Source organism: Cricetulus griseus, chromosome 4 (assembly GCF_003668045.3).
Source record: "Cricetulus griseus strain 17A/GY chromosome 4, alternate assembly CriGri-PICRH-1.0, whole genome shotgun sequence".
Lineage (NCBI taxonomy): Eukaryota > Metazoa > Chordata > Mammalia > Rodentia > Cricetidae > Cricetulus > Cricetulus griseus.
The window spans coordinates 131,897,411-131,922,349 of NC_048597.1; the positions used below are offsets into that span (position 1 = coordinate 131,897,411).

At 42.2% G+C, this 24,939-nt stretch overlaps 1 protein-coding gene across 1 annotated transcript in view; it reads right to left on the minus strand.

Moving 5' to 3' along the window:
• The window catches only part of LOC113835255 (mucin-16-like), a 153,608-nt gene that overhangs the window by 69,218 nt on the left and 59,451 nt on the right, over positions 1–24,939 (minus strand). Inside the window, exons 19-40 of the mRNA XM_035444198.1 lie at positions 23,906–24,078; positions 21,320–21,444; positions 21,045–21,112; positions 19,852–20,024; positions 19,717–19,748; positions 17,402–17,539; positions 16,727–16,794; positions 15,405–15,577; positions 15,256–15,291; positions 14,522–14,578; positions 11,668–11,792; positions 11,468–11,535; positions 10,185–10,357; positions 10,056–10,091; positions 9,829–9,885; positions 6,662–6,667; positions 5,907–6,025; positions 5,645–5,712; positions 4,896–5,068; positions 4,750–4,785; positions 2,599–2,723; positions 923–990 (exon numbers count right to left, since the gene is read on the minus strand). Coding sequence (XP_035300089.1) covers positions 923–990; positions 2,599–2,723; positions 4,750–4,785; positions 4,896–5,068; positions 5,645–5,712; positions 5,907–6,025; positions 6,662–6,667; positions 9,829–9,885; positions 10,056–10,091; positions 10,185–10,357; positions 11,468–11,535; positions 11,668–11,792; positions 14,522–14,578; positions 15,256–15,291; positions 15,405–15,577; positions 16,727–16,794; positions 17,402–17,539; positions 19,717–19,748; positions 19,852–20,024; positions 21,045–21,112; positions 21,320–21,444; positions 23,906–24,078 — 2,097 coding nt within the window. The remainder of the gene's footprint in view (positions 1–922; positions 991–2,598; positions 2,724–4,749; positions 4,786–4,895; positions 5,069–5,644; positions 5,713–5,906; positions 6,026–6,661; positions 6,668–9,828; positions 9,886–10,055; positions 10,092–10,184; positions 10,358–11,467; positions 11,536–11,667; positions 11,793–14,521; positions 14,579–15,255; positions 15,292–15,404; positions 15,578–16,726; positions 16,795–17,401; positions 17,540–19,716; positions 19,749–19,851; positions 20,025–21,044; positions 21,113–21,319; positions 21,445–23,905; positions 24,079–24,939) is intronic.

Consider the following 24,939-nt stretch of genomic DNA (forward strand, 5'->3'; position numbering starts at 1 on the left):
AACTGTATGCTTAGTTAAAGAGGATGGATTTCACAATTAGAGGAGGATTTGTCTTCAATTAAGGTCATAGAAGTAGTTGTGCTCCCTTGTAAAGATTATCCAAATGAGTTCTTAAGAAATAGTGTACTGCAAATCTTAAATATCCTCCAGATGTTCACAGTGTACAGGCATCATCCATAGGGTGGAATTATTGGGAAATAGGGGATTGTTGAAGCTGAGTGAGACGTCTTTAGATGATTGTGTGGTGTATCCTCAAGGAAACTATAGGACACCAGCTTGTTCCTCTTCCTCACTTCTAGTTTTTGTCTGGACATGGTCAGTTTAACTCTATTGCCTCTCCATAAAACAAAAGTGATGATCCATCTGATTGTGGATATAGGTGCCGCTAAAACTGTGATCAAAGTTAAAATTTTTTTAGGTTTGTGTTGTAGCTCAGTTAGCAGAGTGCTGATGTAGTGTTCATGAGACTCTGGGTACCATTTTTCTATCACCATAAACACTGAGCCTGGTAGTACACACCTGTCATCCCAGCACTCAAGAGGTGAAGACAAGAGAGCCATAAGCTCAAGGTCATTCTCCAATACACAGTAAAATTGAAAGCCTGGATGTTTTAAAAATAACAACAACAAAAAGCCAACAAAAATCAAACAAGCAAAAAGCACCTTCTCTTTGTAAGGTGATGATTTCAGGGATATTTGTTTGGTTTTGTTTTCTTTGGTTTGGGTTTTGTTTGTTTGTTTCTGTAGCAGAAACTAATACACAGTACATGAGAGATTGAAGTTCAGAAGAAAAAGAAAGAATAGAATTTGCCATAACCCAGGAGCTGCAAAACGGATGGGACCAAAAGGAACACCTAACCATAGAAAAGTATGTGTGGAAACTCTACCATGCCCCCCTAGGTGGTCTTCTCTATAGGTCTTACCTGAGTGAAGTCAATCTGCACCCAGAATAGATTAGGCCAACACTGGTATTTTGGAACAAAGGTTTGAGCTGTGAAGAGGAGAGAGTGTACAATTAAATATACAGTCTGGTTAGGGAAAAGGGGGAGAAGGCAAAAGAGAAGTGTCATACAAGAAGGGCTAGGCTGGGGAAATAATAGGTGAGGCAAGTGGGAATATCAATGAGGCTTGATGGGTAAGAGAAGCAGTAGAGATGTCAACCAGCAGCAGGGCAATAAAGGCAATTAGATAGAATTTTAGTGTGAAGGTTGGGCAAGTGGAAGGCAGACAGGACTAGAGGGAGTTGGTAGGACCTCAGTGACTTCGGCAAGAGAGAGATAAGTGGAGATAAGATAGATGGAATTGATACTAGTGGGTGTAACAACAAAAAAGTAGGAAGGGTTGAGATGGGTAAACCCAGTAGTGATATGATGTGAGAGATGTGGGCAGATGCCAGAGTGAAGGACAAGAGGGGCACACAGGCAGTGTTAGATGTGGGCTGGGGGACTACAGTGGGGGAAGCAAGACATTGGTATGGCTGAAGCAGGTGGGTAGAACAACTGTGTATAGTCTGCAAGGGCTGTGGGTATATCACCAATGATAAAGGCAAGGGAGGTAGGCAGGGATAGATTGGGTATGCTGTAAGTTGGTGAAGCAAGAGGTGGTCCAAGCTGAAACAAATGGGTGGGGCAAAGCGTAACAAGACAGATATGGTGGGTACCAGTAAATATGCCAAGATGGGGGTTTTAGTGGGGCTTTAGTGAAGGGGTAGGGAAAGGGAGGTGAGTAAGCTTTGAATTCATGGACAAGCAGTAAGTGAGTTTGGTAAGACAGGGAGGGAGGACCTGGAACAGGTAGGTGGGCACCAGAATGAGTGAATATCAGTAAGTAGGGCAAGAGGGGTTTGTGGGTGGGGCCTTAGTGAGTTGGTAGGGAAAGGAGAAGGTGGTATGGTAAGATTGAGTGGGTGGGGCAATGGTGAATAGGCTAAGGGAGGTAGGCAGGTCACCAGAAGGAAATGCAAGAGAAGTAGGTTGGGCTGACAGAGATGGGTAGGGCACCATGGGAGGGTCACAGGAGAACTATGGGGTGAAAACAAATGGCAGAGCAAATGGAGAGGTGGGTAGGGATTTAATGAATGGTCTGGGCAAGTGGGTAGTGGGCGGGGATAATCTACAGGCACAGCAAGAAGAGGTGAGTAGGGATGAGAAAGGCAGATAGAGAATCAGTGAATATTATAAAAGCAATCTGAGTGAACATTAGTTGGTGAAGTGACAGAGGGACATGGATATGGATGGAGTGAGTGGGCTAGAACTGGAGACAGGAGGGCTAGGTTGGAAGAGGTAAAAGAGGCATCTGTCACTGTAGCAAGAAGGCAGGACTGGAGTGGGTGAATGGGGTAGCAGTGAACCAGGCAAGGGAGAGGGGTGTGGCTGGAGGGAACAGGTAAGCCTTAAGCAGGTGAGGCAAAAGGTAGGCAGACACCAATGAGTGTAACATGGAGTGTGCATGTGGCTGATGGTAAGTCAAACAAGAGAGAGAAGTGAATGAGGCTTTCGAGGGTAAGTGGGGCAAGCAGGTGGCAAATATGGCCGAAGGGAGCAAACAAGATCAAAGGGGATGTAGTGGGTGAGGCAAGGGGTGCAGGGAAGGGTCTCACCAGAAGCTGTAGGGCTTTCTCTGCTTTGTTGAACTTGGCATATCCTGGGACCCACATGTCCTCTGTGTAGGGTAGGTTGGTGATGGTGAAATTAAGAGTGAACAGCAGCTGAGCAGAGCTTGAGGCTGCAATTAGATTAGGAAAGGTTCAGACCTGAGTCATACTGGTACTGGATTTAGGGTCTAGGACATATTCTATATTCATATTATTGGGTCCCATGTATTCACACTTAGGGCACCAGTTCAAGACATCTCTACCAGAATTAAAAAAGCAACAACTTATTTTGAATGATATGAATAATAGTAGTTAAACACTGTTGGCGATTAAAATAGCAATAGCAATGTGCTTTCAGTCTTGGTAAGAGAGCATATTTCATAACAGACAGCAGTTACTGCAGGGACTCTCAACTAGTCATGGGGCTATTAACTAGTGATAATAATTGTTACTGCTTAGATATGAACATAACACTTACATCACCCCTGCAAAACTCAGGTAGTACCATAAAAGAGGAAGAGGAAAGACAGTAAGAGCAGGATGGGGAAAAGCGGTGTGGGATATTGTCTTCAGGACACCACATGGGTGCTGCACTTAAAATCACAGCTATTCTTACCTAGAGAATTTCTAATATGGATGGAGGAGGGGCTCATCTAGCCCATCCCTTTCTGAGGAGCTATTAGCAAGTAATGGTCTCTAGGGAAAGTGGTAAAGACATGCTCTTCAGTTTTGTGGCTATGGGTAGATGGCATATGTCTCTATCACTGCTTTGGAATAATTATCTTCTTTTTTGTTGATTCCCTTCATGCTACAACATGGTAGCTGTCCATAGAACTTTCCATGCACCACTGCCATTGAGGCATGTCCGTCAAGAGAAGACCTTAGATGACTAGGGTACAGGGCTAATTCCTCCAAGCAGGGTCAATTGTCAGCTCAGAGTAAGGCCTTGGGTGAGAGAGCTCTGAGAAGAAGAAAAGGCTTTACAGCCATAGAATTTATCTGTTTTGACATATGTGTGTGAAGTGTGTGTTTGAATACATGTGAGACATGTGTGGCATGCAAGTTCATGTACATGTGTATGAGAGCCAAGGCTGATGTCAGGTATTTTCTCCAATTATATATTGAGGCAAGATCTCTCAGAGGAAAGCCAGAGCTTGCAATCTCTGTTGGTCTGGCTATCCAATTTGTTCAGAGATTCCCTGTCTTTCCCTCTTGTGGCCTGTGATTACAGACTTCTATGCTCACTCAGGTTTTATGTGAGTTCTGGAAACCCAAACTCTGGTCCTCATGATTAAGTAAGAAATACTTTACTTATTGAACCCCCATCTCCTCAGCACTGTATTCTGAGATGACATCTGAGGGAAAACAATAGAAACTCACCTCTGGCTTCCACACATATAAGCACATACAAGCATGCATTCATGAATACACACACACATACACACACACACACACACACACACACACACACACACACACACAGAGAGAGAGAGAGAGAGAGAGAGAGAGAGAGAGAGAGAGAGAGAGAGAGAGAGAGAGAATAGACTTGGGTCATGATGAGTTGATATTCTTATACATTGCTTTCTGCACAAATTTGTTCTTGGACAACTGGTCTGCTGGTTAATATTCTTCCAAGGGTTTGAGAAAGATTTAGAAGTCAGTCGACCCCTACATTAAGAAACAGGCACCAGACAATGGCTTTGGAGGTTGGATGCTGGGGTGGAAAATAGTATTGTGAGAATTCTCAGACCTTTGAGGTCCCTCTGTCATCCATTAAGGGTCAACCTTAGGATCCTCTTGGACATAGTTCTCCACCCTTTCCCCTGCCTCCTGTTATCACAGAAGTCACCAGAAGCATTTTCAGAGAGAATTTACCTGTGAGATTGGAGGTGGGAGCTGGCATAATTGAAGAAACAATGTTCGCCATAGACACTGTTAGGGGAAAAGAAATCCATTTGGAGTAGAGATATCATCTATGTTGAGACACCAGTGCTGTCCAAGCCTGGGTTTTGGTAGGGTTTAAAGTGCTATACATCTCAGGCTGGAGGTTAAGTGAAGAGTGAAATTGACACAGTAGGCTATTGTTTTATTTCATTTCAAAGGGCTTGGGTATAGTGATGGGTGTGGTAGAAAATTGAGGAACTTTAGAATACTCACTTCTAGGTGTGGTAGCCAGGATCTGATGTGTGTAACCTGCATAGATAAAAGGAGATTTAAACTGTAGTGGAATTGAGAGAAAGAAGGCCTGTGTAGGGAGGGTATGAGCTCTGCAATATGGCAAAGCACAGATGGCAGCTGCTCACCATTGACATAGAGACTGTTCTGGTCCAGGAAGTAGGGGCCCAATTGGGTGACACCCTGGGTCAGACTGCTCAGCTCCCTATATATCTGCTCATCCTCAAGCCTATGGCCAGTAGGGTCTAGGTGGTAGGTACAGGTGGCATCCACCCCTGTGGCTGCTCCATGTTTCTCAGGCCTGAGGAGGGTAGATGAGAAGAATGATAATAAACTTATACCTGGAACAGCACACGAAGGGTTCAGAGGAGCAGAGGAGCATATAAAGTCAGTTGTAGATTTTCTATCATATTGAACTTCAGGAATGTGTGAACCTGAGGAGACCGGGAGTCCAGAATTTTTATCAATTGTAATAATCAAATAAGCAGGTGTATTTTATGGTAAAAGGAGACATCAGAAGTGAGATATTTGAATCAATAATTGGGGCACCAAAGGTCAAAATTAGTGAACAGAAAGGGCATATTTGTCTTAAGAGAAACCATCTGAGCCAACTTCAAAGTTCATAAGAAATGTTCATTTACTACTAAGTAAGGGGAGGAAGGAGGGACTTCAAAATGGATGAAAAGAAGGAGGTTCCAATTTGTTGATAGATTGTGAGACAAGTGGTAGAATTAGGAGACATTTGGGTACTAGATATGGTACCTCTGGAATTCATCTGTGCGTAAGACATTCAGAAGAAGTGCAGGGAGGAATTTGAACACAGTCTTTGGACTGAGAGTGCTTTAAGCCACTCTAGCCTGCTGGTCAAAGGACTCACCTGAGCAAAGTCAGTCTGCATCCAGAATACATTAGTCCCATACTGGTTTTATTGAACAAGGGCCTAAGCTGTGGAGGAAGAGGAGAGGGATAAGAAGGAGGCATGGGGGATAGAGATAGGACAGAAGTAGATGAGCAAAGCATGCAATAGTGAGTTAGCTTTGCATATGTATTAGTCAGGATGAGATGGGCAGAGGCTTCTACAGGGTCATGACTTGGTGTGCCCAGTAGGTAGGGCTGGCTGCAGTGAGCAGGACTCTCACCAGACTCTGCAGGGTTCTCTCAGTGATATTGAACTTCCTGGATCCAGGATGGCCCATGTCCTTCTCAAACTCCAGGTTAATGATGGTGAAGTTGATAATGAAAGGCAATGGGACAGGGGCTACTGCAGAGGGGATGAGAGAAAGACACGTGCTCAGCCTCTTTTATTTTCTCTAGACTTCAGCATGGAGCAACATCTATGTGCATATTCAAGCACTGGCAAGATACTTCCTGTAGGAAGCACAGGTATTTTGGGGGGAGGGAGACATCACAACAACTTCAGCTTAATTGCCAAGGATAAGTAGGACTATTGTATAGAGGTAACTTCACCCATGAGGCAAAATGTAGCATATCTGTGTCTTCAGGTAGCTAGCCTGCCTGTAGTCATCCTTGGCTTCTGAGTTTTTTTATAGTATAAATCTATTTTTTCTCTCTTATTTTTTTTAAAAAAGATTTTTTTTGTATACATTCTTCTGCCTGCATGCCAGCAGAGGGCACCAGATCTCATTTGAGGTGGTTGTGAGCCACCATGTGGTTGCTGGGAATTGAACTCAGGACCACTGGAAGAACAGTCAGTTCTCTTAACCGCTGACCCATCTCTCCAGCACACCCTCTCTCTCTCTCTCTCTCTCTCTCTCTCTCTCTCTCTCTCTCTCTCTCTCTCTTATTTTTTTTTATTTTTTTTTACTTTGCTGGCTTATATAATCCACTTCCATGCAAGCCTATAATGTGCTTGGAGCATACCCTTCCCTGACACATGTCACTTCCTTCTACTTTTCTACTCCTCCATCTCCCATTATATCAATTCCCTAAGGCAGTAACGCTTCAACTTTCTTGTCATCTACTTATACACAATTATATATAAACATGTATGTTATCTAAGAACCACAAATAAGAGAGAAAATATGTTATTTGTATTTCTGAGACCAACAATTCACAATGTGTGGACAGTTACATCCATTTTCCTATAATTGAAATAACCTGTTTTTTATTGCTAGTACCCATGTTAAAAAAAAAAAAAGCCCAGCACTCAGCACTGTTGTGTGGGGTCTATAACCACACCCCTAAAGGGCCGAGACAGGTTAATCCCTTGTACCGGTAGGTTGGCCAGCCTAATTGAATTGGTGAGTTTTATATATGGTGTGAGAACCTATCTTAGAAACTGAAAGGGCTGGAGAAATGTCTCAGCACTTAAGAGTATCGGTAGTTCTTTCAGAGCTCCCAGGTACCCTGCAGCTTACAACCATCTATAACCGCAGTTCTAGGGTATCTGATGCCCTCTTCTGTTCTCACAAGGTACCGCATGCACACAAAACACCATACACATAAAAATAAATATGGCTGGTGTTGGTGGCTCACGCCTTTAATCCCAGCACTGGGAAGGCAGAGGCAGGCGGATCTCTGTGAGTTTGAGGCCAGCCTGGTCTCCAGAGCAAGTGCCAGGATAGGCTCCAAAACCATACAGAGAAACCCAGTCTCGAAAAACCAATAAACAAACAAACAAACAAACAAATAAATAAATAATGTACATAAGGTAGAGAGCCATCCAGAACGACACCCGTGATTGACCTTTGGCTTCCACATACATGCACTTATAACCTGCATATGCACATGGATATGTACATACATGAATAGCTAGACATACAGTGAGGTGGTTCAGTGGGTAAAGACACTTACTGTCAAGCCTGATAACCTGAGTTTGATCCCTGGAACTCACATGGTAGAAGAAAGAAAAATCAATTCCCTTGAGTTGTGTTCCAATGTCCACACGTCATGTCATACACACATGCATGAATGTATGTGCAACCACACACATACAATGCACACATACACATACATACAATACAAATAGGGAAATTATGTGAGGAAACATATTCTGAATTTTTGTGTCTCAGAAGGGCTTATCACTTTGGATGAACATGTTATTTTTTAAATTAAAAATTCATGATGATTCTTTACAACATTAAACAGTTGTAAATTTTAGTTGAAATATTTCATACAGGTACATATTTTGCAGAATATTTTCTTTACCCCCTACACATATCCCCACTCTTTCTTTTCTCATATTGCCTGCTCTCATTTGTGCTCTTCATTCTCCCAGAAAACTTTACTTCTTTCACATTTTTCTGTGATTACATAAAGTCTAAAAAACTTACACAATAAAAAAATATAACATTTGTCTTTTTGAGACTGTCTCAACTCACTTAACAGGATTAGGAGATGTTAACATGATTCCCATTTCACAGATATGAAAACTGAACCAATGGGAATCTGAATTATTTGTCTCAATTAATGCAATGGCTAAGATACAGATCTGAATATAACAATAACTATGCTATTATAGCATTAATTTATTATTCACTTAATATGTGAGTTTGTGTTGTTTTGGGATTCTTTTTATATTTCTAAATACTGTTTTGTTATTTCTATGTATTAATGTGGTGTGTATGAATGTGTGCCATATATGTACAGATGCCTATTGAGGCCAGAGATGGCAATGGATCCCTGCAACTGGAGTTAAATGTGAATGTGGGTCCTCTGGAAAAGCAGTCCTCTGAACTGCTGAGTCATCCCTCCAGCTCCATATATATATATATATATATATATATATATATATATATATATTCAAGTGTTGATTTTCCATTCTCCATGATATTTCCAATACAAACTCTGAGTTTGAATACATGATAATGTATCATAGCAGTCTAATATTTTTAGGAATCTTGCTGTGGTCTGAAGGAGAAAAGTCTCCCATAGTCTCAGGTCTTGGAATTCTTGGTGCACACCTGGTGGCACTACTTGGGAAAGTTGTGGAGCCTTTAGGAGGTAGAGCCATGCTGGAGGAAGTGAGCCCATTTCCACTTCCTTTCTAATTCCCGACTTTAGATGCAATGAGATCAGTCAACCTCCTACTTGCACCATGCTGCCGTCTCTAAGCCAGAGGAAGCCCTTCCTCCCCAAAGCAGCTTCTTGTTGGGTATTTTGTCACAGCTATGAGAGAAGTAACTTATACAAGCTTTTATGTCACTAAATTGTACAGTTCACACTACTGGATTCAAAAACCACAAGTTGTTTGTAAGCACCAAATCCCAGTGGTGAGCAGATGGATTTTCTTGCTCTATTTACTTTTTGGTGTCTTTGCAGTTTTCACAAAGAAAATATTGTAGAATTAGTGGGGGAGAAATGCAGAACTACAGAAATGACTGGCTCATAGACTTTGGATAAATCAAACCTTTAAAATTCTGCTAATAAGATATGACTATACTTTCGCAATAGGGAAGATGATACACACACTGCAGGCAAATTACTGATTTAGCAAGAAGAATAACATCTTATCTATTTAACAAGAAAAGCTTTTTCTCTCCTTCTTGTATAGCTCACACTAACCTCAAATTCTCTATGTGGCCAAGAGTGACATTAAACTTCTGGTCATTATGTCTACACCTCCCAAGTTACAAGCAAGAACTTCTCAATTTGTGTGATGCTGGTTGGAACTCAGAATTTTGTGCATTCTAGGCAAGTATTTTGCCACTTAAGCTATATTTTCAGTGCCAAAAATGGCCATTAAAACAAGCTCATTGATTAGTTGATAAACTAGAGATTGGATTGTTTAATGTGCTGGCTCCTTGTACATTAGCCATTAAAGACCAAATAAATAACCTCAGTAAATAGCCCTGATGGAATGTACTATATTGTCAAGGATGATGGATGATGCAGACTTTAAGGGCCAATAGGATTCAGAAACAGGTTCTAGAGGATGTTTTAGGATGAAGGGTTCTAGGGCATTATCTGGTAATCAAAGATTCCTCAGTGACCTGGGAAGATGCTGTAAGACCTATTTGGGATCCTTTGGGATTTTTCACCTGCCCCAGGGCTCTGCAGATCTTTCAAATGACTTGGAAAATCTAAATAGGAAATTCACACCTGTGTGAATGGAGGAAGTGTTTGGCATTCCTTCAGAAACAGTGGCCACCAAGAATGCTGAAAAGTAAAAATAATTTAAGGGTTTTGACTGGAGACCCCATGTATTAGGAGATAGAAAGGAGTGATACCTTCCCTGTTCATCCCTAAATGAAGGTGAGTTACAGTCATGGAATAGAGATTTAGACTCATGGACTTGCTAACAAATAATGGAGACACAAGATACTCACTCATGTGGGTGGTGGCCAGACTCTGTTGTGTATAACCTACAGAGATAATGAAAAAAGAGTGTAAATGGGGTAGGACTGAGAAAGTAGTGACATGGTAGGAGAGAAGATTGACTCTGAAATATAGCTCACCATTGACATAGAGACTGTTCTGGTCCAGGGTGTAGGGCCCTAGCTGCATGATGCCATCATTCACTCTTTTCAGCTCCCAGTATACATGCTCTCTGTCCAGCCCTCGATTAGAAGTGTTGGAGTGGTAGGTGCAGATGGCATCTACTGCTGTGGCTGCCCCATTGTTCTCAGGCCTGGGAAGGGAGGAAAGTAAGGGAATTGACATTAAATAGATTACCTAGAGAGGGATCCAGATGTGTTTGGCACAAGACTGGGTAGAGCCAGAAGAAATGAAGCATCTGGTATATTGCTGAAAAGACAGACTTACACTCTCTGAATGTACTGACTTCTGGTAGTTACCTTGTGGCATGAGCAGACATGGACTGAAACTGTTAAATGTAATGCAAGGCTCAAACCTACACCCTCATGTCACAGTGCCCAGAGGGCTCATATTTACAAGAGATGAAAACTGGAATTGGGGGTGGAAAATCACATTGTTTGAAGAGAAATCCTAGGCACTGAACTTAAAACTGTCTTCTGCAATCTTCCTTTATTCCAAAGTCAGAGAAAATGAAAGAATTAAGAATAGCTGAATATTAGGATCCTGTGGAGGTTGCAGGCTATGGAGATAGCTGAGGACAGGTGGTAGGAATAGAAAACAATCTGGTACTGGAGGTTATGTGTCCTAAATTCCCCAATGCTGACATAAAGACAAAAGGCAAGCTGACCAAACTGGCTTAGAAATACCTGAGTTAAGACTAGTCCACCATGTTGTGGTGTGTGTGTGTGTGTGTGTGTGTGTGTGTGTGTGTGTGTGTGTGTGTGTGTTTACAAAATCTTTTCTTGGGGGAGCATGGTGGTGTATATGTGTGTGTTCATACTTAAGTATATATTTGGAGGTTAGAGACTAGCTTGAGAGTTTATTCTTCCTTGGGAGCCATCCATCTTGTTTTTTTGAGATAGCTCTCTCTCTCTCTTTCTCCCCCTCCCTCTCTCTCTCTCTCTCTCTCTCTCTCTCTCTCTCTCTCTCTCTCTCTCTCTCTTTCTCTCTCTCTCTCCCTCTTCCCCTCTCTCTCTTTCTGAAACCCGGGGTTCACTGATTTGACTAGGTTTGCTGGCCAGTCAATCCCAGGAACCCTCCAGTATCTACTGCTCCAGTGCTGGGTTGACAAGCACATGCCATCACACCTGGGCTTTTTAGGGGGATGTTGGGGATCAAACTCAGGTCCTCATGCTTCGTCAGCAAGTATTTCATTGATTGAACTATCTCTGCAGTCCTTAGCCTGATATTATATGGATCTCACCTGAGCAATGTCAGTCTGCATCCAGAGTACAGGGGGCCGAGACTGGTTTTACTGAACAATGCCCTGAGCTGTGGAAAAACGGAAGATGCATGAGAACTATGTTGAGGATTTAGGAGCCTTCTTCATGGTCATGACATGGTTTTTCTGAGTGCAGCTTTCACCTGTGGGTGGGGCTTTATACACTGGGGTGGGTATCTCACCAGTCTCTGCAGGGTTCTCTCAGTGGCATTGAACTTCCTGGATCCTGGGTGACCCATCTCTTTCACATACTCCAGATTAGTGACAGTAAAGTTGATGGTAAAAGTCAGTGGAGTGGGCCCTGCCACTGCAGGAGGAGGGAAGGGATGTGACAAACACATTATCTGAACTTTATCTTATTTTCTGTCTCTGAACTTGAGCTGGTGCATCATCAATGTGCATCTTCTATTACTCAGAAGTGATAGAAAAGTGGACAGTTTCTCATAAAGAAGACTCAAACATTAGCTTCACCTGATAGTTACCAAAGATGAATAGGATTATTCTACACTGGTAAGTATACTATCAACCAGAAAGGAAATATATGTGACTCTCAGGAGAATGAAAGTCACATAAGCATTCACCTTTTGAATTTCTGTTTAAACAAAATGTGTTCTTGATATCTGCTCACTCTTTGGTTACTTGTGTCTGTTTAGCTATATCTGTGATTGAGTATATGTACACACACACACACACACACACACACACACACACACACACACACGTGCACAATATGTATCTGTGCTCGAGTGTGTGTGTGTGTGTGTGTGTGTGTGTGTGTGTGTGCATGCACATGTGTTTGGGGGGTTGTGCTTGTGGGAATGCATACATATAGATGACAGAGGACAGCCTAGATTGTTTTCATTCAGGAACTATCATTCTCTCTTTGAGACAAGGTCTTTCATTGGCCAAGTACTCATCAAGTAGGCTTGACTGGCTTTCCAGTGAGTTCCAGTGATCCTCAAGGCTCTATCTCCCATGAGCTAGGATTATAAGTACATAACACCATGTCATTTTCTTCCTTCTTTCCTTTTGTTCCTTTCCTCTTTTCTCCCCTTCTCTTCTTATTCTTCTTTCTCTCCTCTCTCTCTCTAATACAAATGGGTTCTGGGGAATTGAATTCTGAACCTCAAGTTTGCAAAGAAAGCACATTAGAACTCAGCTATCACACCAGCCCTTACTATTTTTATTTTTATTCTCAAGAAACATATGTTGGTCATTTGTGTGAGAAGTCTTATTTATTGAGCCCACACACAATGGATTTGTTATTGTGGACTAATTAGCTATTGTGATGTCCATTTCACAAATTTAAAAACTGAGACAATGAAGGCTGGAAAAAATGGTTTAGTGGGTTAAGTTGCTTGCTGTCAAGCCTGATGACTTATTTCCCTGAAACCCACATGGTGGAAGGACAGAACCGACCCAAGTGGTCTTCTGACGTCCACTTTTGCATAGTCACACACACGCACACAATCAAGCAATCAACAAATGCAAATAAAAAATCCCGAAACTATGGGAAATTAAATAATTTTCCCAGATTACAGAATCCAACTTGAATACAGGATATATTATTGTAGTATTTATATATCGATTATTCCTTTAACGCATATGAGGTAATACTATTGTGTTAGATTCTGATTACCTTTATATAGTTAACATTTTTCAAATACTATATTTCAACTCTAATTTTGTTTTTGTTTAATAATTTATTTTTATTTTATGTTCATTGGTGTTTTGCCTGCATGTGTGCCTGTATGAGAGTGCACAGATGTCCTGGAACTGTAGATACAGACAGGTGTGAGCTGCCATGAGGTTGTTGGGAATTGAACCTGGGTCCTTTGGAAGAGCAGCCAGTGCTCTTAACCACTGAATCATCTCTCCAGCCCCTCAACACTAATTTTCAAAATGAATCCTATAATTCTTTCTGAAAAAGTTGTCATTTTACCCATCCCAGTCTCCAGCTAGCTGTGTGGTAAAGAATGGCAAACTTATTATTCTGCCTCCATCTTCCAAGTACTCTGATTACAGGCATCCATCAGCACACCCAGTTTCAGTGATGCTGGGGGTCGAACCTGGGGTTTCGTGAATGTTAGGCCAGAACTTTATTAATTAGGCTGCATCAGCAGCTTACATCACCAGATGATATAACTCTAGAATAAAATAGGAGAAGTTGCTAAAACAGATTAAATTCTAAAGGGTTTTCTTTGCCCTGCTTTGAGATATTTTTTCAATTTGGCTTTTTAGCTATTAAAAATTATGTGTTGGGGATGATGTATGAACATCTGTGTGAGCATGTGGATACAGAGGTCAAAGGGTAACCTCGGGGAATTGGTTTTCTCCTTTTTCCATGTGGGTTCCAGGGACTGAACTCAGATTTGTAGCCTTTGGGTAAAGGAACCATTGCAAGCCTGATATTTTAATAGTTCTCATAATAAAAATGTTACAGATGGGGTGGAAATAAATGAAAAGAAAAATCCTGAAAAATAGGGATGATTTGTCATGGTTTATCAATTTTGGACGAATCAAATTTTCTTTAAAAGTCTGGTTAAAGAATACGACTATAGTTTTTACATATGGCAAAGGACCTGATACATATTTATATTAAGGAATATATTCATGATGAATTGTCCAGAATAACCACTTATCTTTTCAGTAACAGGAGTCCTTTAAGCAATATGCATGTGAATTGCTTAGTTGATAAGCTAGGAATTTTATATTTTGCTGAGAGGCTTGATAGCACACCAGTGATGAGATATCTAGTCTCAGCTAACAGCCCTGCTTGTATGCATTCTTCTAAGGGCTGCAAAAAGATTTAGAAGTCCATGGCTACCAACAAGCATCAGAAACAATTACCAGAGATTCTGAGTACCAGGGAATAGATAGGATTAAAGGGATTCTTGGTAATCTGGGAAGAACCTACGAGAGTCACCAAGAAGGTAACCTTAGAATACTGTGGAACACGACACACCTTCCACTCCTTCTCCCGACTCTGAAGATTTTAGCACCACTAGAAACAACTTCAAAGAGGAGCATTCCTACCTGTAGAGCTGGGAGAGTTGGCAGTCATCACTGTAAAAGCAGTGGGCATCATAGAAGCTGTGGAGATAAATTCACAGATGATTACAGTAGAAACCCCACTAGTTTGGAGACATCAGGGAGAGAATGCAGATGTTGGGTTAATTTTGTGTTTAAATTTCTGTCCATCACAGGATAGAGATGAGATAGGCTTGTATCATTTAGCAATTTCCTCTGAATTGAAACATTCATTCCAAAAGGGAGATTTTTTAAAAAAACAAAACAAAAACAAAAACTTCACAAGTCTGGTTAAATTATAGCTAGGAGATTCTTGAGAGCTCAGGATTATAGAAGCAGTGAAAACCATTTAAGGAAGAAGACTCTGACCATCTGAATTTTCTAGAAGAGACTCTCTGAGATACTGACAAGTCAAATTGAGAGCTTCAGGCTTTCAGCTTTTGTGAGTTTTCAGCATGCTAAGGTGACTATCGACGATGAAGCTACCTTTGAGTCATCCTGCTCTTGTGAGTAACCTCAATAAACTCACTTTTTACCCAATTTGAATGGTAGTGTAATTGCTATTTTTGTGAGTAATCCGTTCCCTCCCTGGGATGAGCAGATGTTTGTGTGTCACATCTCTCTAGGGGAAGTCTCTCACCACAGTTTGTGGAAAGAAGATTGGGCCTTTGATTTCTTTCCTTCCAAAGACGTGGGAATCATAGGTATGGTAGAGATTTATAAAAACTGAGAATACTCACTCTTGGTGGTGGTACCCAGAATTTGATGTGTGTAACCTGCAAAGAAAATGAAAGAAAGCATGACAATGGAGGGGAATACTGATATGGAGGTAAGAGAGAGGAGAATATAGGCTCTTCACTAAAGCAAGCTGAAGGTAGCCACTGCTCACCAGCAATATAGAGACTGTTCTTGTCCAGAGTATAAGGACCCAGCCTGCTGACATCATAGGTCAGCCTGCTGAGCTCCGAATACACCATCTTTCTGTCCAGTTCCAGGCCAGTGGGATCAGGGCGGTGAGTGCAGACAGCATCCACTCTTGTGCCTGTACCATCATTTTCAGATCTGGGAAGGATAGGTGAAACAATGGATAATAAATGGCTTCCTTAAGATGACATCCTAAAATGCTAGGATATGGCAGGAAGTAGCCTGTAGTGGTATATTCTTTATGATTTATTAAAGATGTATTGAGGATTCAGAAAAGGAAAGTCAGCCACAAGCTGTAGAGGTCAGACAGTGGTGGCATACACCTTTAATCCCAGGACTCAGGAGACAAAGGCAGATGGATCTCTCTGAGTTCAAGGCCACCCAGGCTTATACAAGATTCAATCAGTCTAAAAGAGTAACGGACTCACGCTTTTAATCCCAGGGCTCATGAGAGGTATTTAAGACAAGAACAGATTCAGTATGAGGAACTCGTTCTCCAGCCACACTGAGGAGAGGCAGCAGTTTGAGACTTGGTGAAGAGCTCGTGTGTAGATTAGCCCTTTCAGCCTGAGACAGAGCTGAGAGCTAGTGGGTGGCTGCTTTGCTTCCCTGATCTTCAAATTGAACCTCAATATCTGTCTCTGGGTCATTTATTTTTCATGTTATAGTAACCAGAGTAAATGATTAGGTTGACGGAGGCCCAGAGAGATGGATCAACATGTGGGGGAATTTGTACCAGTTCTGACTACTTGGGTTCCATCACTGGGACCCACATGGCAGTGCCAAAAAAATTATCCTCTGGTTTCCACATGGATTCCATGGTACTGTTGTGCACACACACACACACACAAACATACTTACATATACACATACATATGCACAAATGCATATCAAACAAATAAACAATTTTTAAAAAGGGAAGAAGAAAATTTGAAAAGACCAGAAGCCAGAGTTAGAGTCTGAGCATATTGATTTGTACTAGACTGGGACAGACAGCAAGAGGAAAAGGCAATTTTTGTCTTCAGAGTAATCAAATGACCAAATTTGAATTTATTCCAAAGGCAGAAAATGGGATCAGGAATTCAAACAGGATAATCAGAAATAGTTAAAATTGTGATAACATTCTACTGGGTGTGTAGATTGCTGCAGGGAGGTGGTAGGATTGGAAGACACCCTGTATCAGGGCTTCCTCACTTCACCTGAACAGAGGCCATGCAGAAGGACAACAAGAAGGGAACTCAATACATTTTTAGGTCTGGCACTCCAATTCCAGAACCTAAAACCTACCTGAGTGAGGTCAGTATGCAGCCAGAATACAGGGGACCAACGCTGGATTTCTGGAACAAGGGCCTCAGCTGTGGAAGAAGGTTAGAGGAATGAGGAGAGATGAGCAGATAGAGGTGGGGCAGAAGTGAGACTGGCAAGGCGTTGGGACATTTCATCCTTGGAGTCAGGCTGAGATGGGCCAGGTCTTCTTGCAGAATTTCATCTTGGAGTCACAGGTATTAGAACTGGTGTGCTGGCCCCACCCCCTGACAATGGGTGGGATATGCAGCATTCAGGCAGATAATTAGGCAGCTTAAAGGGCCCTGTGTTGTGTGGCCAGATCCTGGCTACGTCACTCCTTACGGGGCTGCTTAAGGTCTCAGTACACATGTGCGAGCTCCCCCATTTAAGTGAGCACCTCCACGTAGTTACCCCTTCCTCTCTTTGCTCCCTTCCTCTTCCTCTCACGCCCTCTTACCTTCCGGTTTCTTGTCTCTCACTCTCCCGCCCTGTAATAAACTCTATGATTAATGTACTCTCTATGGTTCATATCCATCATGCCGGTTTCCATCTCGCCCCTTCTAATTTTTAAACTTAAAACAAAACCAACGGGTAGACTCTCCCAGGGATTTGTGTGACAGGTAGGCGTAGCTCATGCCCATGTGCAGTGCCAGGTGCAGTGAGCAGGACTCTCACCAGGCTCTGCAGGGTTCTCTCAGTGATATTGAATTTTGTGGATCCAGGGTGGCTCATGTCCTCCTCAAATGGCAAGTTAGTGATGGTGAAGTTGATAGTAAAATGCACCAGGACAGGGCCTGCTGTTGCAGAGAGAGGGTGGGAGAAAGACACACATTAAGCGATTGTTTTCCTCTGAACTTTATCTTGGGGCATCAGCTGCAGACTTAGTCTTGCACTGAGGAGATTCTTCCTCTAGGAAACACAGTTTTCTTGGAAAAGAGACCTCATGTCAGCTTCAACTAAGTTACAAAGGAATTCTGTGTGTGTGTGACTTCACCACGAAGCAGAAAGAAAATATATGGGTCTCTCCAGTTGGAAAAATCGCTGTAGGTTTCTTCCTTTCTGGAGTTGCTTTTTAAAGCCAAATCTTTTCTGAAGTCTCCATACTTATTAATTTAAGACAAGTTTTCAATGAAAACTGTGCCAACATTTATTTATTTGTTTAGTGATGCCTCTCTCTCTCTCTCTCTCTCTCTCTCTCTCTCTCTCTCTCTGTGTGTGTGTGTGTGTGTGTGTGTGCATGCGAAAGCATGGCTGTGAAGATCAGAAGAAAACTTTTAGAAGCTTGTTCTCTTCTTTTACCATGTAGGTCCCAAGACTAAAAATATGTCTGTCACATTTGGCAGCAAACACCTTCATTCCCTAAGTCATCTTAGCCACCTGTTGATATGCAGCAGTTAGTAAATCAGATCGTGTTTGAAGTTCTTTGCTTATATTAGACTGGTTGCTTGTCCTGGACAAAGTCTTGTAAATGCAACGAAAGTAGTATGAAAATGGAAGACAAGTGTAAAAACTCCATGAAATAATGAAGGATTTGCTTCCAGGCCACATGATCTGTAAGTGGCAGGACCGAATAGAGCTATATTGCAGTCTTTATGTTTTCTAAGCACTCAGCCTATGTGAGGCTGTGCTGATACATTAGCTATGATATTTTTCTTAATGTGAATGTATGCATGTGTGACAGTGCATGTTCATATACACGTGCCTGTGTATATGGAGTTTACCAGCTGTCCAGTAAGGCCAGAGATTTTCCTATTTCTGCCTCCATTTACTGAAATTTCAAGGGCTTACTATTACATCTGGCAATTTTACATGGGTTTGAGGCATCAAATTCAGGTTCTGCTTGTAAGCCAATAGCTTTACTGAGATACTCCTCTACTGCTGAGTTGGTGTTTGACACAGTGACCACTATACTCTTCAGTTCTCAACTAGTAGCCCTGCTGTTTGGGGCTCTTCAAAGGGCTAGGAAAGATTAAAAACTACAGACTGATTAAGGGTTTCATAGATGAGGTTTAGAAAATGTCTTGGGGTATTTGGTCTGATATTTAAGGAATTCTTAGGGAACTGATATGTGTCACCTACTCCATTCCTCCTTTTGCCTGCTGCAATTATAGAAGCATCTTCAGAGAGAAAATTCCTACCTGGGGGACTGGAGACAGGAGTTGTCATCCTGCCAGAAATGGTGGTCATTGTAGAAGCTGAGGATTAAAAAATTACCAGGTGTTTAGAGAGAAAATCCCTTTGTTTTCAAGAAAACAGAAGGCAGTGAGAATGCCTGAAACTTTGATAGAATGTGCAGATGTGCATCTGCGTATGGAGGCCAGAGGACAACATCTGTTGTCATTCTTTGTCTAAGTTATTTTATTTTAGTTTATGTGTTTTGCCTCATCATGTCTATGCACCATGTGCATGCCGGTGCTCAGGAAAGCCAGAAAAGGACATCTGATTGTCTAGAACTGGAGTTACAGATGGTTATAAGACATCCCATGGGTACGTGGAATAGAACCCAGGACTTCTGAAAGAAAGCCAAGCCTGTCATCTCTCCAGCCCCTCGGATATTGTTCTTCCTCAAGTACTGTTTACTTTGTGTTTTAAGTCCAAGGTGTAAGGGCCTTGATGGGTGATGTCATTGGTTGGCTTGCTCAGTTCCCAGTATACTACTCATTATCCAGGCCACGTTGTAACACCTGTGAATCCCCAATTATGCCGACTGACAAGTAAACCCCAAGAATCTTCCTATTTACTCTTCTTAGAGCTAGGATTACAGATGTGCACCAATATGCCAGGCTTTTTACATGGGTACTAGAGATCAAACTCCAGGCCCGATGCAAGCACTTTACTGTCCAAGCCTGACTTAGGAAAAGGGCATGTTTCTGTGCATCCCTATCTGGAGAGGGGCTGCAGGAATGAAATGTAGGGCTTTTGTTTTTATTTCAGGGGTCTGTGACTTACAGCATAGGAGATACTTACAGAGCCTCATAATACTCACTCATGGATGTGGTGGGCAGGATCTGGTGTGTATAACCTGATGAGATAACAAAAGAGTGAGAATGGGGTAGGGTGAGGAAATGGAGGCTGGAAGGGGAGAATGCATGCTGTACAAGAGAACACATACGGCCACTGCTCACCATTGATGTAAAGGCTGTTCTTGTCTAAGGCGTAAGGGCCCAGCTGGGTGATATCATTGGTCAGCTTGCTCAATTCCCAATACACCTGCTCATTGTCCAGCTCAGATGCAGTGGGGTCTGGATGGTGAGTACAGATGGCATCTACCCCTGTGGCTGCTCCATTTTTCTCAGATCTGACAAGGATAGATGGGAAGAATGATGATGAAGAGATTGCCTAATAAGCATCTTGACATGATGAGGGCAGAAGAGGAAGGAGCCATGTGGAGATGAGATGACTGGTATAAAGGTGATACATCAAGCTTAGAGGTTCAGAGTGTACTGACTTCCAGTAGCCTGTGAACCTGAGCAGACATAGAGTAAAGATCTTCTATTGAATGTTGCACACTAATCTACATTGTCATATTGTGAAGAATGGGGAGTTTGTATTTTTTACAGATAAGGATCTGGGAATTGAAGCAAAGGTAAAAGACATTGATGACTGTGCTGGTTAGCTTTAGCTATCAACCTGAGTCTCCTAGAAGAGAGTTTAAATGGGAGGTTATTTCCTTTGGGTTTACCTGTGGTCATGTCTGTGGGGGCTGGAATCAATGAAGCTAATTATTGTGGTAATACAAAGGCCATTGTGGTCAGCACCATACCCTAGGCAGTGGATCATGAACTGTTTAAGAATGGAGAAGTCAAGCTGAGTGTAGTTGAGAGAGTATTCCTCTTTTTATTTCTCTCTGTTCTTGATTGTGGTGTGACTGTCTCAGTTATCAGCTGCTGTGACTTTCCTGAAAGTAATTATGGATTATCACTTGAAAGTTTGAGCTAAAATAAACCACGTCACCTCTAAGTTGCTTTTGGTTGAGGTGTTTTGAGTGACAGAAATGAAACTAGAACAAAATCTTAAGAGAAATTCTGGGGATAGAATTTAAAGCTCATTTTGTTCCTCACAGAGGAAAGGAAGGTGGGGATTCAGAACAGAGGGACAGGAAAAGGCAATCAACCTGCTGATGGTCTGAAGGCTGTGGGGGTGACTGGAGTGGCAGTTGTTGGATTATGGGACACCTTGGATGTTGGATCCAGTGCTTCCTAAATTTCACATGGACAATGTACAGACAGGAGAAAAGAAAGGAAGCCAACTGCTCTTTGTGTTTGGGACACATTGAGGATCTCTGGAATTTTTTTTGGGGGGAGGGGTTAGGACTCACCTGAGAGAGATCAGTTTGCAGCCAGAATAGAGAAGGCTGATACTTGTTTTATTGAACAAAGGCCAGAGCTGTGGGGAAAGAGGAGAAGGCTGTGGATACAAGAACTGAGAGAATACAAACTATTTTTGAGATGTGTGGAGCTAGCATCTGTGAGTAAAGCTGGAATCTGTGGAACAAGGTTAAAGATGATGTGGCCCTCTTGCAGAGTGTAGTCTAACTGATAGGCATGGCTTACATGTGGGGGAAATTCTGCATATACTGGACAGAGCTCTTACCAGTCTTTGTAGGATTCTTTCAGTGGCATTGAACTTCCAGGATCCAGGGTGATGCATACCCTCCTCGTACTCGAGGTTAGTGATGGTGAAGTTGATGGTAAAAGGCACCAGAGGAGAGACTGGCACTGCAATGGGGGTAGGAGAAAGACATACTGAGATGATGCTTCTGCTGTGAACTTGAGTATCTTCCAGTAATAGTGTTCCTATTAGATCACAACTTCCCCAGAGAAGAGAATGGATCCAGCATCACCTGTCCTGTATCAAGCATGAGTAGGATTTCTCTGTGATGGTTAGTATACCATGGTACAGAAACTAAATATATCAGACCCTGTGTTGATAAAATTCTAACATGCATCTTTATTTCCTGAGTTTTCATTTAACACAACTTGTTTTCCTGCAGCACAACCCATGTAGATTTTCCTTCCTTCTCTCTCTTTCTTTCTATCTCCACCTTTCTTTCTTTTTTCTTTATTACTTCCTTCCTTCCTTTCTTTCTTTTTTCCTTTTATAAAAATAGAAGGTACAAAATCTGTGAGATGACTCAGCAAAATCACTTGCTTTGTGATCCAGATTTAATGCCAAGGACCCACACAGTAGAAAGAAAGAGCTAATTCCCATAGGTTGTCCTCTGATCTCAACACTCACACCATCCTTTATGCACAAGCAGGTCTGTACACAATACAACATTTAAAATTAATTTTAAAAATATTTTGAAAGCAGCAACTACAGTAGGGAGACAGCTCATACACAAATGTCAAGGAGGATGATCAGGGCTTGACTCCAGAATTCATATACAAAAAAGTTAGGTGTGGTGGTACACACTTGTAATTCCAATGTCAGAGAGGTGGGAACAGGTAGATTTTGGGGGTTCACTAGCCAGCCAGTTTCACCTACTTGTTGAGTTCCAGCCCAGTGCGATGCCTTGTCTAAAAAACAAACTGTGGAAGGCTCCTGACCAATGGCACCTAAGGTTGGCCTCCTCTTCTTTATTTCTCATTCCTGGTTTTCTAACTCAACATTTCACTATTCAGGGCCCTTATCCCTGTTGATTCAGATCATTAGAAAACTAAGGAGAGAGAAACTCCTCCATGTACCCTCAGGTTGTATGCTAGGCTCATCTATTTTAATTGGGCACTTACCTGTATAGTCCTGCTTTTCTTCTCATCTTCCCTTCTGTCTGTTCACCAAAGATGACCACTCTTTTGTTTATGTCACACCATCGGGGCATTTAATATAGTGTTTATTAACTACTTGTGGAACAGACAAATGAATGAAGGCCCAGGGCTTTCCTGATGTCCCACTATCTCATAAAATGAGAGGTTTGTAGTAGGTATCACACTTTCTTATGTTTCCCCAGTGCTAAGATTACAAGTACATACCACCATGCCCAGTTTTTATGTGGATGGTGGGAATTGAACTCAGGTCCTTGTGCTTGTATAACAAGCACTTCACAAACTGAGCTATTTCACCAGACCTGTAGAAAGGTACCAAAAGTGAAAGCTCAGACATGCAGAGCCCAAGACAGGAGTTGCAGTTATTGCTGAGATACTAATAGAAGCCGTAGCAATTAGGTGAAAATTATAATGAATCAAAGAGAGAATGCTTCCCTAGGCAAGGGCTGCTCATCATAATATCTTAAAATCACTTTCACTGTCTGAATCTGTTCTGAGAGTATCTTTTCTGAGTCAAGGAATAAAGATGCAGATGAGAAAAACTTAGGCTATTTTGGCTCCTTCCCTTTCTAGGGATGTGGGGTAGGAGGTAGAAAAACGATGATACATGAGTGCAAATTACTCACTGCTAGTGGTTGAGGTCAGGAACCAATTATTATAACCTGCATAAAGGAAAGGAACAAAAGTTAATATTCAAGGAATGGCAGTGAAAAAGAATTTGCAAGGGCCAATGGGATAACATCTAAGGCTTTGTACATGCTAGAGAATTATTCTTCCACTTACCCAGATCCCTAGATCTTCTATACTTGATTAAGACAGAGTCCACACTATAGCCCAGAGAGTCCTCAAACTCATGATCTTCCCACTTATAGTCTAAGTGGCTGAGATACAGGTGTGTATGTGTTTCCTTGCCTAACTTGGATTTATTTTTAAGTCATATCTGACCAATTCTCTCAAAACCCAGATCCCAAGGGCTGGAGAAAAAATCAGAGGCCAATAGTAAAACACTTGTCTAGCAACCCCAACACACACACACACACACACACACACACACACACACAGAGAGAGAGAGAGAGAGAGAGAGAGAGAGAGAGAGAGAGAGAGAGAGAGAGAGAGAGAGACTCTATAGACAAACCCAAGAAAATACCATTAGACCATAAAGAAGAAATTCTGTATCAGGTTGTCTGCAGTTCACTTCATGACCATATCCACCCCCTGCTACTTCTGTATCTAGTCTCTCCTCTATTTCCAGAAAAGCTATTCCCTCTCTTTCCACTTCTCCTCTTCTTTCTCTCCTCCTTCTCCTCTTTTCTCCCTGCCGATGCCCCTCCCCTGGTGTGTGTGTTTAGTCTAGAGAATATAATGTACAGCAAACTCCCTGGGGAAGGTTCTCTGCAGCTGCTCACCCACTCACCATTGACATAAAGGCTGTTCCTGTCCAGAGTTAAGAAGTCTAGCTGGGTGATGCCATGGGTCTCACGGCTCAACTCCCAGTACAGCTGCTTAGGATCCAGCCCCATGCCCGTGGGCTCAGATCGATGGGTACAGATCATGTTCACTCCAGTGGCTGATCCATCCTTCTCAGGCCTGGGTGCAGGGAGATATAGTGATGAGAATATATTCAAAATGATGAAGATGGCTTATAAGATTATGCCTGAAGGCTGGAGATGTGGTTCCATAAAGCATTAATGATGCTTTCTGTTCTTGTAGAGGACCTGAATTTGTTGGGTAGCTCACAATCTCAGTGCCTGCAGCTGCAGGGTATGTGACATCTGAAAAAGTTTCTACACCCTGACATAGCAACCCAAATCAGATAAAATCAAACCAAATTAGAAAAAGCCCACATTTAACTTATACAATGCTCCTAGATGGCTTTCCAAAACCCCACTTCCCAGAAGAGCTAGGAAAGAGAAACTGGAAAACCACTTGCCTGTTTTCTGGGGGACAGTTTCAATACCCTGTGGGAGTGGTCTTGAGCATCTCTGGGGGAGGGGTCATCATTTGGTGGGCTTTCTGAGATGCAGCAGCAGTTGGAGAAAGATGGCAGATGGGACTTGGGGTGGAACTTGCACCCAAACATTTCAGACTCTTTGGGTATATGGATGCCAGGGCCTGAGGTGAAGCTTCCCACCACATCTCCACTGCAGGGGCACCCACATTCATGTGTGCATGCTCACACATAGACATACACATATGAATAAAAATAAAATTCTTTTCCAAAAAATGAATAATAATGTCAGAAAATACCAGAGTGCTGGGCAGAAGGCTCTGCCAGTAAACTACTTGCCTTGCAGGCATTAGCACCTGAGCTCAGTCCAAGAACCCATGGTAAAAAGCTGAAGGTGGTGGTATGCACTTGTAAGCCTGATGTTAGGGATGTGAGATAGATAGATCTCTAGGGCTGACTGGCCAGTCAACCTGGCCATATCGGAAAGCTCCAAGACAATG